Here is a 14,699-nt window from a genome sequence, read left to right on the forward strand (position 1 = left end):
ATAAAAAAAAGAGGGGAGCGGCTTCTAAAGTCTTAATATAAAAACTAGGTGTATGCCCGTGCGTTGCTACGGAGTTAACATATAACGATAATTAATGTTTCTATACATCTCAATATATCTTATCATTATATGTTAACTCCGTAGCAACGCACGGACATACACCTAGTGGTTGGAAAGAAGGCTGAAGAGAGCTAGAAACTATGGCTTCTCCGGCAAAACGAATGGCTCTAAACAAAATAAACTTAGTGCAAAAAAGTGAACCAGGCGAAGAGAGCTGGAAACTGTGGAGTGTGGACAAGAGCTGGAAACTGTGGCTTTTCCGGTTCCGTTTCTTTTCATTTCATGGGCACGTTGAAAACCATGGCTGGTTGGAGGACTGTGATGTGTGTGAATGAATGCAAAAGGCAGTGAATTAAACAAAAGAAACATTCGGTAACTGTCTAGTTTGAGAATTCTGGTAGAACAATTGGACATTTTATGAAAAAAAGGAGAGAATTCTGCAGATCCTCACTGGCACAAGCCCACCAGCTGTTTGCTTTCAAGCCTTGAAGTCGTAAAGAATTTATGCTCATGACGGTGTGGAGTACCGTGACCAGGTCGCTGTAAAACGTCACGGAGGTGGTTAAACATGCTGATTGCTGACAATTGTTACATACAAAAAGAGCTAGCTGTAACTGTAAGCAAGACTGCAAGAGAACAAAGACATACAAGACTTTATAACCTTCCCTCACGCTCTAGAGTCTAGACATATATCTCCAAAACCGAAGAGTATACGCATTTTATCCGACATAATCCAAGAGGGGAAAACTGGCAATTTCAGCGACTTGTCAATTTTATGTGCAAAAAAGGGGAAACGAAAAGGAAACTGGTGCCGGAGGTTGTGCGCTTTTCACAACCGGTTGACCATGTCAGCTGACTCTGGATATGGCTGCCCGCAGGAGCTTGAATACCAGTGGGTGAACTAGCTCACTGTCAATAATCTAGGGCACATCTGATGGAGAGGGGTTGTCCCTGCGGAGCACCTTTCAATAATAGGTCATAGTTTATAAATAAGACGATGACAGTAATGTCATCATGGAAATGCCTGCGAACTTTCTTATCGATCTTTGTAAGATCCGAGTAACGCATCTCACGCTTCCGCGCTGCTTCTTGTAGAGCGGCTTTAATGAGTCTTCTTGCGCTTCCCTGAATAAGAAAAAAAAGGCAATCGTAGTAAATGCAACTCTTGTTTTTTAAAGTAACAAAAGTAATCCAATGTATTTGCAATGACATTGAACCATTTAACCAACGGCCTAGAAAACCACAGCAATACATGCATCAGTGACAGATAAACTAGCTTAAATTGAGCACGTTGGGACTAGCAGAGTAACTTAACGTGTCAAATTGGAGTATCTTACATGGTATTTCAGCGTATAAAGCAATAACATGTCCAGCCATGGCAGCTAAGTGAGTCATCAAGAGGCAGCAGACCAAACAAATACACAAAACTAATAAGACACCGGGACAAAGTAACTAGGTGAACATCAGTCATGGTACTGCATCCCCGGTACTTCGAAAATAACTCAGAACCGATATTCCTTTCAAACGAGTAGTACGTTTATTACGCTTAACCATAGGTCTAATAATCATGTACATAGAGCCCAACCCATGTGGCCTATTAGGTATAGATTCAAAGATGTAACTCTAGCCTATATAATGTACCCAATCCCCTAATTAATCAATTATCTAGCACACAGTTTGCATCATTTGACAATAAATATCATGACCACAATCCTCTTTGCAGCATTACTAGAGGGTAGGACACTGTTGACACAACAAACTTTTTCCCATAACTGATAACTAATAGATGACCCTAAATGCGAAGCAATCAAGGTTGTAACAGCTTGCTGGATCACAACAGAAGAACTGTGGGGTCTGGATACAGGTTGCATGCCAGCCACACATCCAGAATGAATTAATTGCTAGTATTATAGCAACTGCGCTGGCCATAGTGGACTACTCAATTTCATACTGATACTGGCAAAATGGTAAGGCTTGGATTCTAATGCAACCAAGTTGTATTCACTCTGGATGTGTTTGCCTGGATTTCAACACAGCCATGAGCTTAAAGGTGAATGCAATCTATGAGAACTGGAGACCATCACATTCCAAATTGATCACATTTGACTGATAATTCTAGTCCATGCCTCCATGGGCAGAATAATAGGTTCACAATGTGTTTAGCAGTTCCCTAGTTCTGATGATTCTTAGAACTTCTTTGTATAGTGAAAGTATTGCTAATTGCTACCATTGCAAAACAAAAACTTCATAGAGATATTGCAGCATTTCGTGTTAATATATAGCTGTAATCTCAGGCATTCTGGCCATTAACATTTTGCAAATTGTTTGTTTTTGTTTTAAGGTTGTCATATGAAATTACAGGACACCGGATTGATCAAGAAAATTACATGTGCAGTTCAAGTTATGGAACTTAAAAGAAAAGGGATCTTACAGCACGTTGATGGCTGTGAACAATCTCAACGGCTTCTTGATTGCTGAGGTGCTCCCACAATCCATCTGATGCGAATATGATGAAACAGTCATTTGGTTCAAGATCGCGGGAGATGATAGATGGATCGGCACTCAATAGTGGCTTGCTGAATGATTCGGGAAGCCTGAACTTGGGTTTGATCTGGTCTGTGTTATACTTTGCATGTTTCAGGTATACATCACCGATTGATCTAGACACCTGCACTGCCACCATATAATCATAAGCACCAGACATACTAGTCTACGATTCATGAATATACTATACAGGGGAGTCAGATAAGACCGACCTGTATGAGGCCCCTCACTCTCCAGACCCCATGCTTGAGCGCAACAATCTGAGCATCATCTGGGTGTTGCGCCATGAGCTCCTGCCTGACAGCCTCCTGGTTGGCATTGTGCTCGCTGGACAACTGCTCCGCGGCGATCTGGCCAGCGCGGCCCGCCTTCTTCCCGAGGACGGCCCGGGAGTCGCCGAGGTTGGCGACGAAAAGGGTCCTGTTGTGCACGACGCCGACAAGGCAGCATGTCCCGGCCGTGGCGATGTCCGGCTGGGCCTCCCAGAGGCTTGACACGAGCGCGAGGAATCCTTCCTCCGTGGCCAGGAAGGCCTCCCTGATGGCGTCTGCGGTGACGCCCCGCGGGCCGGAGGACGCCTCTGCGCGCAGATCAAGCGTCAGCTGCCAGGCTATTATACAGCCGCGCCGGCCGGGGTGAGGGGGGGGGGGGGGGGTGCATTCGGGCGTCGATTACCTCGGAGGTTGGGGACAAGGTGGTCGCAGGCGAAGCGGGCGGCGTCGGGGCCGCCGTGGCCGTCGAAGACGCCGACGACGGTGCCGATGGACGGGGCGGAGTCGAGGCGGCACTGGTCCTCGAGCACCTGGTTGGCCTGGGCGACGGCGACGGAGACGTCGCCGGCGTGGCAGCGCGCGAGGTCGCGCCACCAGAGAAGGCCGTCGCGGCCCTCAGAGTCGTCCCCGGAGGAGGCGGAAGAGGAGGCCGCGGCGCCGGGGGCCGGCGAGGTGGGCCAGACCCCGCCGCACGCCGAGAGGAGCCTGAGGAGCGGGCCTAGCATGCTCCCGCCACATCGCCGACCGGGGCGTCCCCGAGGCGGCGCGGGGAGGACGAGCGGGCGCGGGCGGCGGCTGCGGAGGCGGGGCAGTTTCGGTGCTGTGGTGGGGAAGCGAGGGCGAGCGAGGGTCGCAATCGGCCGCGTACGAGAAGAATGGGAAGGGAACGAAACGGAACGGAACGGCCCAGCCGGATGTGTGGGGGCCGTAGGCCGAGCCGTGTCGGGTTCGGTGCGACGCCGTTAGGGGTGAAAACGGGCGGATACGGACGGATAGTAGCTCATCCTGTATCCTACCCTAATGTATTTAAAACGGATTCGGGATCGGATACGGATAGTTAGAAACGGGACGGATACGGATACAGGGACCGGATATTTATCCGGGCGGATAAGTGACGGATACAAATATTATTTTATCGGATATCGGATACTTGTTGGATAATGCATTAATTGGTTATCATAAAATATTCTTGTTCGATCACGAAATTGCAAGTAAATTAATACTAATAAACATTTAATAGAAGATAATCTCAAGTTCCCACATAAAAACGGTAGAGTGAAGTATTGATTATGTTAAAACTTGGATACTTAGAGTGATTTCACGTGTAACTCACCTAATAAGTGGAAATAAAATAGAAAAAACGTTAACATCATATGGATTTTATGGTCCCATTCTATTCAAATAAAACCTCAAGTCGCCACATGAAAATGATAAATGAAATATTATATATGTTGAAACGTCGATACATAAAATGATTTTACGTGTAACTCACGCAATAAGTGGGAGTGGAATGGAAGGAACACCAACATATTGTGGATTTTATAATCCAAATGTTTTTTGAGAACTATATGTGGATATATGTTGTGTCCCAGTAAAAATTCATGAATTTTTTAGGCTATTTGGTGTATTATTAATTTCTTGTAGAAAATCATCAAAATACAATTAAATTCATAAAAATATTGTAGTGTCGACCGGAAATTGCGAATAAGTTACCAATATTAATAAATAGTTTATAAAAAGATAATTCTAAGTTTCCACGTGGAGATAATCTTAAGTCCCCACATGAAAATGTTAAAGTCTATTATTTTGATATAAATTTAGACATTATTTCAATGATTTTGGCCTAAAGATATGTTTAAACAAAAATGTGTTGTACTACAAAGTTATAGATCTCTTCGAGCTCTACAATTTTCATATAAACTTTATATTCATCCGATTTCATATGTAAAAGTTATGATTTTATAACTATATTATTATGCAGAAAAAGAAAAAACGGGTACCCGAATTCCGGGTACCCGTATCCGACCCGAATATCCGGGTATTTATCGGGTAGTACTCGTTCCGTATCCGACCCGAATCCGAAGCTGTACTATCCGGGTATTACCCGTATCCGTCCTGAATATAAAAATACCCGTATCCGTATCCGAAAAATGGTCCCGAATCAGTATCCGTATCCGGTACCCGTTTCGAGTACCCGTTTCGGGTACCCTACCCGTTTTCACCCCTAGACGCCGTGCGCGCCTGCCTCCTCGCTCACGTCGCGCTTGGTGCTGTGGGGAACCCTTTTTTAATAAAAAACAAAATACATAATCGTTTCCTTTTCGTGCGTGCTTTAGAATAAGCAGCCGCCGGGGCGGGCCGGCGGGCGGTCCGCGCGCTCCACCGCTCTCCAGTGTATGTTCTTGCATACCTCTATCGCAAAGCCTTCGATCCGTAATAATATGCGTACATCAAGATAATATACACATACATCCAGAACATACACTTTTGTATCACACATGTGGCCATCGCGGATTCTTTAGGTACTGTTGAACACCATATATAGCTGTTAAAAATTGGGTCGGGTCGGATAGGTCTAGCCCAGATCTATCGTGCTTCGAGTTAAACAAGTTCAGCCCAAAAAGACTCAAAAAAACTTTTGATCTGAGTCGTGCCAACCCAAATAGTAAAAACAGTGATCTAGCCTCGTCATAAAGCGCGTTGGGTCGTGCCTGCCCAAGTGCGGCTCATATATTTAAATCACATAAAGTTTAAATATTACAATCACATAAAGTTCATAACTTACTAAATTAAGAGATATTAAATAATGCGAGCATCATTTCACCATATAAAGTCTAAATATTACAATCGCATAAAGTTTATAGCTTACTAGATTAAGGAAATTAAATAATTTGGGTTTCATTGGGCCGTGACGGCCCAAGCCCGATCCATGTGTGTGGGCCATGTCAGGGGCCCAACGGGCCAAAATGTGAGGCTCGACCTAGGCTCGCTTCTGGGCCGTGCTAGTCTGGTCCATATTATTTAATGCTGGACCGTACTTTGAGCTCCTGTTTTGGGGGTCATACTCGTGCTGACCTAAAAAGCCCAGTCCATAGTCTCAACACTAGTCTGGCCAAGTAGTCGGAACAGTTTTTGCCCCAGACGGTCTGTGGATGTAGCCTGAACAGTCCACGATTAGATTAACTCATGTGGGACTCCTTGTCACATGCTTGGTTATGCTAACAAACTCATGATTATCCTAACAAACTCGTGGGAGATTATTGGATCTCGCCTAGGAACGGGTCCAAACCTCCCCCAATATATATGAAGGGGTATGGACGATTAATAGCACACACAATTGAATCGAATCAATCTATCTGCATTATCATGCCTTAGGAGTAGACATAGCGAAGCTCTAGTTATAGTTTCCCCATCTCAATCTTCACCTCCCTACGACTCTGCGTCGTCTAGAGGCGCTTTAGGTGGCATGCCGACACCAAAGCAACCCCTATAATCTCTCCTCCCTGACGAGGTTAATCTCGGGAAGTGAAATATAGGTTACCCAAGAGCTCTCTGCGCCATCATGGACAGTCTGTCGCCTACACGCGGACGGTCGGTCCGGTGACCTACCGCGGACAGTCCTGCTACCTTTCGTGGACGGTCCGACACATTATAGAGCCGAACCTAAGATCCAACACACCATGTGAAGGCCCTAGGGTTCATTGTTATTTGGCCCTGGAAGGTTGCCAACATAGAGGCGGAGTTCCATTACAGAGAGGGAGTTCCATTGCAGAGAGATTCTCTAAGGTCCCGTTCCACATGAGCGAGATATAGGGATCATTGGTGTTTGGTCCAAAAGGCGCCAACACACTTTTTGGCGATTCCGCCGGGGAGAGAAAGATTAGATCCACTAGATCGGCCATTATGGTTGATAGAAAATATTGCATCGATGCTTCCCGAGACAACATCCTTAAGACGACTTTTGAAAGTCTATCGATCGATGACTAGCAGGAATTTGAAGACTATATGAGGAAGCTAGAGAAGGAGGCGGAGAGATGGTACCTCTTGCACTTTAGGATATATCGCCACTAGAAGGTCATCCAGAAGAGGGAAGTGAAGCCCGCTTCCCTAATGGCCTCGCTATAGCTCCCCACTGTAAGTAACCCGTGTCATCCGACATTATTCAATCTCTTAAGAATTCTTTAGATGGTTGGATTGAATGTATAGTAGAGACTATAGATAAGATGACACATGCACTAGAAAAAATCATGTGCCTATTTTTCTGTTGCATAAATTGGGCACTTAAACAGTTGCGCCAAATACATCGACAATAAATGAGCTTTCTCAGTCACAGCCATATTATGGTATGCAGATGAATTCATATCCGAGACAATCACTGCTACCACTTGCAGTGTACGATGAGCCAGCACTGAGTACGACCGGATGGTTCGAGTATAATCTAGGCCCATCCGGGCCTCCCACGGACCGTCCGGCTCCATATACAGGACCATTCGGTGCAGCGCTAAGCCCGCCACATGGCACATAGGTGGTGCCAAACAATATCAAATAGTCCAAAAATATAACCACGAACCGCCCCGTTCCATAGCAAAGTATTATGTACCTTACGCCAGACAATCTGGTGCCACACCAGACTGTCTAACCACCTAGGCTAGACTGTCCGGGTACGCCTACGCAGGACAAGGTGTTGTACAAAACATAGTTTTCTACTCGGTGTAGCAGCACTACCTGCTCCACCTTCGATGCACCAAAGCCGAAGCATCCCTACACCTAGGGTCGAGCATCAGCCAACAAATAGGCAATTAGAGGGACTCAGGTCACCACACACGGATTGTCCTCATATTGATAAACAACATGATGTTGCCCAGCCACCAGAACTCCACGTCTCAGGATCCAGTCTTATACCACCGGCTATTATGGATAAAATTCAAGAAGAAATAGCCAAATTATTCCAAGATACGCTAAGAAGTAGTATGTCCGACGTAGGACAAACATATCAGAGATCATATGACCACCAATTTGACTTCATCCCATATCCGCAAGGGAATAGTGTGTCGTATTTCACCAAATTCTCATACGAAGGCAGTAGAGCCACTCATGAACAAGTGGGCCAATTCCTAGCACAATCGGTAGAATTGGCTGACACATAAGCTTTTCGTGTTCGCCTATTCTCATTATCCCTTACTGCCACTGCATTCGTTTGGTATGCTGCATTGCCTCCTAACTCGATTAGTTCCTAGGATGATCTAGAGCAAAAGTTTTATGAACACTTTTTCTCTAGGGATTACGAGTTAGATTTAGTTGATCTAGCATCGGACTATCAAGGGGATGATGAAGACTGGATAATTTTCTAAGGAATGCAAATTGACAGACAGTCGTTCCTCATCAATACACTTAATATAAACAACAAGAAGGTCCTAATCCAGTCGGATATGGCTGATAAAGGCAAAGGCAAGAACATTATCGTTGGTGATCCTCGCACACCGAATCCATCATGACAAGAAAGGCTCTAGACAAGAAAGGGACTATAAGGCTGCAACTTGCTATGGGCCCTAGACGAAGTCCTTAGCTCCATGCAGCGTTTTCAGGAATGTAAGGTTTCACTCAGGAGACTGTGAAATAAATCTGTTCAGTGCTGCTAGTCTTCCTGTCAACCGTTGGATGTCTCGGGTCGACTGTGGTGGAGCCATGTCCATTATAGCCTGTATCTTGCTTGGATTTTCTTCGATGTCTATGTGCGATACAAGGTAACCGAGTATCTTGCCTTGTCGAACTCCGAATATGCATTTCTTTGGGTTCAGGTGCATGTTGGTGAATGTCTCTGCGAGGTCGGAAAGATGGTCTTCTTTGTTTTTGCTCACAACGACTATGTCGTCAACATAAGTGAAAACGTTGCGACCCATCTGACTTTCAAGAATGCTTTTGGTGTGCCGTGAAAATGTTGAGCTGGCATTTTATAGGCCTTCAGGCATTCGCACAAAGCAATATGTGCCGAAGGGCATAATGAAACTTGTTTTCACCTTGTCTTCCTCTTTCATGTAGATTGGGTGGCCCAGAAAACAATCTAGCAGAGACATCACTTCGCGTCCTGCTACGGAATCAACAATTTTGTTGATTCTTGGTAAGGGGAAGTTGTCCTTTGGACAAGTTTTGTTGAGATTGGTGATGTCGATGCACATTCTATATTTTTTCGTTTTTCTTTTGCACCATGACAACATTGGCGAGTCACGTGGGGTAATCAATTGGTTCGATGAATTTTGCTTCCAGTAAGCGGTGGACTTTTGCCTTCGATGCTTCGTTTTTTCATTAGACATTTTTCACGTTTTTTGTTCTTGGAGCACACGGTGGGATCAATGCCCAAGTTGTGTTCAATGATGCTGCGACTGACACCGACGAGGTCTAGGGCGGACCACGCGAAGACGTCCTTGTTGCAATTGAGACAAGAGAGAAGCCTTTCTTCTTCTGCCGGCAAAAGGTCTTCGCTGACTAGGACTATTTGCTTGGGGGTGACGGAGTCAAGGGGGACTGTTTTGACTCCCTCATTACTGCATTGATCTTTTTCGCTTTGTTTGGGCAAGGGCTACTAGGGTCTTCGCGTTCGGTTGTGAGAAAATGCACATTGCGTTGGCCGGGGACGAAGTTTCTTTCTATATTCCTGACTACATGTTGATCTCCATATATGGTGATTGCGTCATGGGCCCCTAAGATTTTCATGCACATGTACAACTCGTGTATGACTGCCTCAAGTTTATTGATGGATCCTCACCCCATGACTGCATTGTAGGGATAGACCATGTCGACTATGTCGAAGGTGACTTGCTCACTTCGCGCATTCGTCGCAGTGTCGAATGATAGTGGTAGCTCGATTTTGCCGATTGGGAAGGTTCCTTTTCCTTCGAAACCGTAGAGAAGGTTATCTGCTGGTTTGAGTAGGTTGTGGCTTATGCCCATTCGATCAAAGGAGTGTAAGAAAATGATGTCTACCTGGCTGCCATTATAAACGAGTACCTTGTGCGGATCCCATCCTGCTACTCGGTAGTTTATCACCATTGCATCGACATGGGGTGCGCTGTGGAGGACGACGTCTCTTGCGTCGAAGGTGAGTGGTATGTGGGACCACTTCATTTGAACGACTGGCCTGGTGAGGGCTACATGATTGACCCTTCGATAGTGGTCTTCTTCTACCGCTTTGTGTCGAATTTGGAGCTGGATCCTCCGGTAATCATGTGAATGACCCCTCGAAAGGGTTGATCGGTGAAGTCCTCTTGCTTCGGGTGGAGGTGGTGGTGGTAACTGTTGGTTTGGATGCTATGGTGGTGGTGGAGGCGGTAGAGCTAGGCTTTCTTGGTGTTGCTGGTATATATTGTGGTTTTGTTGGTGAGGATGGAAATGTTCATTGTGGAATTGGTGCTGGTTGTACTGATGGGGATGGTAGGTGTGGGCGACAACTCTTTGGTTATCAGCCGATTGGTTTTTGGCCATTCAATCTTTTGTTTCTTTGGTTTCAGGGCAATCCTTGGTTGGGTGTGTTGAGTCTTCGCCGTGGAAAAGACAATAGAATCTTTGTTGCTGCGGGTCTCGGCCTCTGCCCCTGCCTCTGGTTGCATTACTGCCACGACCTTGCTGCGGAGGGTAATTGTGACGACGAGCGGTGTCCCCCATTTGCTGCTGATTGGTGATGTTGTGCACCTAGGACTGGGTGTGGTTTTGTCGGCCTGAGTCCGGTTGTGAAGGCCTGACCAATGTCTGGCTGAACTGTCCTTGGGCTTTCTTTGTGACTCAATTTTCCTTTGGTGGAGCTAATCTGACTGGGCGTACTTTTCAAAGAGATGATATAACTCTTGCAAGTTTTTGGGTGGGTCTCTTATGCAGTGGCTGTATAAAACACCTGTACGAAGGTCGCTAATTGCATAGCGAATAGCTATGTGGTCATCAACCGAAGGCAATTGCGACTTTAATAAGAGAAATTTCTTATAGTACTCTCGAAGGGTCTCTTTCTCCTGCTGCCTATAGAGTGATAATTCTGCTAGGGCATCTGTGTCTGGCCTATACCCTTGAAAATTTAACAAGAACTTGTCGTGAAGTGCTTTCCATGAGTCGATTGATAATGGTGGTAGTCTTATGTACCATGTGAGAGCTGGGCCTTCGACGACTATGATGAAGGATTTGGCCATGCTATCGTTGTCTCCTCCGGATGATGTGACCACAACTTGGTAGCTCATAATATACTGTGCTGGGTCGGTACTGCCATTGTACTAGGGGTAGGTACCTACCCTGAAGTTGTTAGGCCAAGGTTAAGCCTGGAGTTGTGGAGCGAGAAGGCTTCGTTCATCAAGATAGTTTAGTCCCTGAAATGTAGCTGGGGCCACAACTGATATGTGGAGGGGGTTCTGCTGGTGGTGGGGGGGACTTTGCCTTGCATATCTGCTATTTGTTGTTCCAGCTCTTTGGCTTTCTGTTCCTCATCTAATATCATCTTCCTGGCCTTGGCCTGCATGGTGATGCGCTAGCGCTTGGCTGCGAGTATTTCCTTTTGCTTTTGTAGGTGATTGTTCTTGATGCGAAGTGCGCGCAACTTGAGCTGGTCCTTGACTAAGATGCCTAGGACTTCACCGTCTTCGATGATATCGTCAACCTCTGGGGGTGAAGCCTGGCGGAGGGGCCCGAGGTAGTCCCTCAAAGCTACATGTGTGAACAGTGCCCTCTGAGGTGGGCGGGTTATCTTAGTGGTGTCGCTTGCTGTTGATTGTCCCATCCTCGAGGGCCTCATGAGGGATGTCGCCAAAAGGACTGCCTTGCCCTTCTTCTCGGCGAGAAAGGCCGCCTTCGCTGCGTCGTCGATGGAGGTGGTAGCCTTCGAAGTTGCTTTCTTGGGAGCCATCACGGGAATGATTTTTCAGAGCACGAATGGTGGACGCCAAATGTTGGACTCACTGACACATGTTCGAGTGGGTCCAAGCAATGGGAAAACGAGAATACTTTGATGCTTAATAACACAATGGATTATATCCATAATGTTTTCAGCCTGTCCCATCAGGATATAGTGTGGGTGTATTTATAGGTAACCAGGGACAACCTCGCCCTTGTAAATGCAATTATGCCCCTGGGACCTACGTTATCCCCGAATATTCCCCCTCAAGGATTATTACAGGTCATTACATTGTGGTTACGTACAACCTAGACGGACACACCATCAATCCTACCCTGTGTTGTGGCTTACAAGCGGGGTCAGGCGATCCAGGATGGCTCCTCACGGTCCCGCTTTAATAACATGTGTGGGTAGTGACAACAACCTTCATCTTGGGACACCGGGTCTTCAGGAGCCGACAAGTCCTTCGCCTGTTCTGGCCGGTCCAGTAGTTGGCAAGGCCTTCGCCTGTCCTGGTCGGTCCCTCTATCCCAAGGCTTCGCTTGGTTGAAGTAGACTTCGCTTTCCCTCCGTCGTGATTTATCTTGTTCACATTATAATAGAACCAAGCGAGGGGGCAGTCAACCTTCGCCCCAACAAATATCTCCATGCATCTCACCTTCTATCTCACTCTCTATTTCAACATATTCTACTAGAGTATCCCTTTGCCAACATGATTTGTTGCCATATTTGCTATGCTGGTTGTTAAGCCTTAAAATCGATGGTGACTTGACTTCTACACCACTTAAAAGGTCCAAGATGGATAGTGGATAATGAATGGTATATAAAAAATCTCTAAAACACAAATACTAGAGCAAAAGGTTGATTAGTACAGTATGAACACCTAATAGCAACTACTTGCTCTAACTCTATCTTATCCAAGAAAGCACCTACACAATTCTAGTACCATGGTTTGTAGTCTATAGCACACGACAAAAAAGACTACACTAACAAAAGCTATGCTATAGAGCTACCGAGGAAAGCAATTAAAACTAGCCACTATTACTAAAACCACACTTAAGCTACTCTGTTAGCAAGCAGACAACTACTACTCACAAGTAATGTATGAAAGTAATACCAAGTGAGAGTAGTGATCAAACCAATGAGGCAAGAGATGACACAAGACTTATCCATGAGGTCAATTTGCTTGTCGACAATCTATGTCCTCGTTGTGGTAAGTCCCCACTTGATAGTTCACGAGCTAACTAGTATGACAAGGTAGACCCACCGAGAGTTCCATAAGAATCACTCAAATACTACACTCTAACTAGCCCTGATTCTACTAGAGTATCTTTTTGCACTCTACAAAATGGGACCAAAACCACTCAATATCAATCGATAGGAGACGAAGAACAATCACCAACTCTTCCTCTACGACCATGAATTACTCCAAGCATCTAGGTGGCATCATCCACTAAGACTAACAAGAAAAACATAGCACAAATGAACACCTAGTATCACTTTATGCGATGCAAATGCACTAGATCTCTTACAATCTCTACCTAAACAAACCATAAGGAAAAGAGATGAGTGGGGGTGTGTTTGTATACTCAAAAGGGTGTTTGATCATTTAGAGGATCAAGATAGGTAGCCACAAACCGACCACCTTCTATTTATTACACCCCAAGTGATACTATCCATTGGGAGCATACAACCTACTAAAAATGTAGGCATCAAATGACCTAATGACCATCAGATTGCCCCCGCCGAACTATACTCTATGTTGTATTCACAACATAGCTTATAATCTGAGGCTTTTATGTATGCTTTGAAAAATGACATGGCAAAGTTTCTAAAGAACTAGCTATTACATGCCCTAACAACTACTAGAGCTCATGCACCTAGGGATGAAAACGGGACGGATACAGCCGGATAGAGGGTCATCCCATATCCTACCCTAATGTATTTCTCTCGGATATGGGACCGGATACGGGTAGTTAAGAATCGGGACAGATACAGGACGGGACCGGGTAATAATCCGGGCGGGTAAGAAATGGATAACAGATACTACGTGGGTATGTACCGGATAGTTGTCGGGTAGTTCGTACCGATGACATTAATTGCCCAACCAACCAACAAACACATAAATTAAGCAACACATAATCATGTATATGATAGAAATCGATAAAATTGATATCATGCAGTTCAAAGTTACTAATCACAAAGACATTGTGGAACCAACAACACAATATTAAAAAATTCGGCAACATGTCCCTAATTTTAGGCATAATCCACAAGGCCACAAGTATATAACAGATAGTAGATAGTTGACAACTTGACATTAATTAAAATGTTCAAGTGTTCAACACTTTCACATCACAAAATGAAACAACACAAATCACAATAGATAGAGTCATTTGATCATGTCCAGTTCAGAACAACACAAGAGAAGAAGTGCAAACAAGAAAATATAGTTCCAACAACCAAACAGCCAGCAAGCCTCCGCTCCACAACATTACAAATAAGTATCAAGTTCATTAGTTCAACATCATCCATGGTAACTTGAAGTTGAACATATCAAGTTCCAATTGCAAAATCATCCTCCAAGTCAACACCATCCATAGTTTCAGTTAAGGTTTAATTTCAATCTCCAAATCTGAAATTAATAGAAAACATGTTTATTAGTCATGATGATGCGGTGAATCATAAGTTCATAACGCTATAAATACAACAATAACTTTCTCTGAAGCAATCTTCCAATCTTTACAACAAACCAATGCCTCAATAATTTCTAGTTTGAGCCTTGAACGAAATGCATCAACAATGCGTCCACCAGAGCTAAATGTAGACTCTGAAGCAACAGTAGAAACTTGCATAGACAAAACATCACGAGCAAGGGTTGAAAGAATAGGAAAATTTGTGACTTGCCCTTTCCACCATGATAGGACATCAAATGTTGCTTCATTGTCATTGACCTT

At 45.0% G+C, this 14,699-nt stretch overlaps 1 protein-coding gene across 1 annotated transcript; it reads right to left on the reverse strand.

Moving 5' to 3' along the window:
* Positions 1-297: 297 nt before the first annotated feature.
* On the reverse strand, positions 298-3,776 carry LOC100283350 (uncharacterized). The gene is made up of 4 exons (NM_001156251.2): positions 3,280-3,776; positions 2,817-3,184; positions 2,492-2,728; positions 298-1,185 (listed from the first exon to the last, which is right to left on the reverse strand). The coding sequence occupies exons 1-4, from the start codon at positions 3,599-3,601 to the stop codon at positions 973-975; spliced, it is 1,140 nt and encodes a 379-aa protein (NP_001149723.1). The 5' UTR covers positions 3,602-3,776; the 3' UTR covers positions 298-972.
* Between the last annotated feature and the right edge of the window lie 10,923 nt (positions 3,777-14,699).

This window comes from Zea mays, chromosome 1, assembly GCF_902167145.1.
Source record: "Zea mays cultivar B73 chromosome 1, Zm-B73-REFERENCE-NAM-5.0, whole genome shotgun sequence".
Taxonomy (NCBI): Eukaryota; Viridiplantae; Streptophyta; class Magnoliopsida; order Poales; family Poaceae; genus Zea; species Zea mays.

What these genes read in the sequence shown, in the direction of transcription:
- LOC100283350 (NM_001156251.2), bottom strand. Translation starts at nt 3,601, where the DNA reads ATGCTAGGCCCGCTCCTCAGGCTCCTCTCGGCGTGCGGCGGGGTCTGG. An exon ending in GAGTGAGGGGCCTCATACAG is followed by an intron (nt 2,729 to 2,816) that starts GTCGGTCTTATC and finishes GTGGCAGTGCAG; the next exon opens with GTGTCTAGATCAATCGGTGA. An exon ending in TTCACAGCCATCAACGTGCT is followed by an intron (nt 1,186 to 2,491) that starts GTAAGATCCCTT and finishes TTTCTTATTCAG; the next exon opens with GGAAGCGCAAGAAGACTCAT.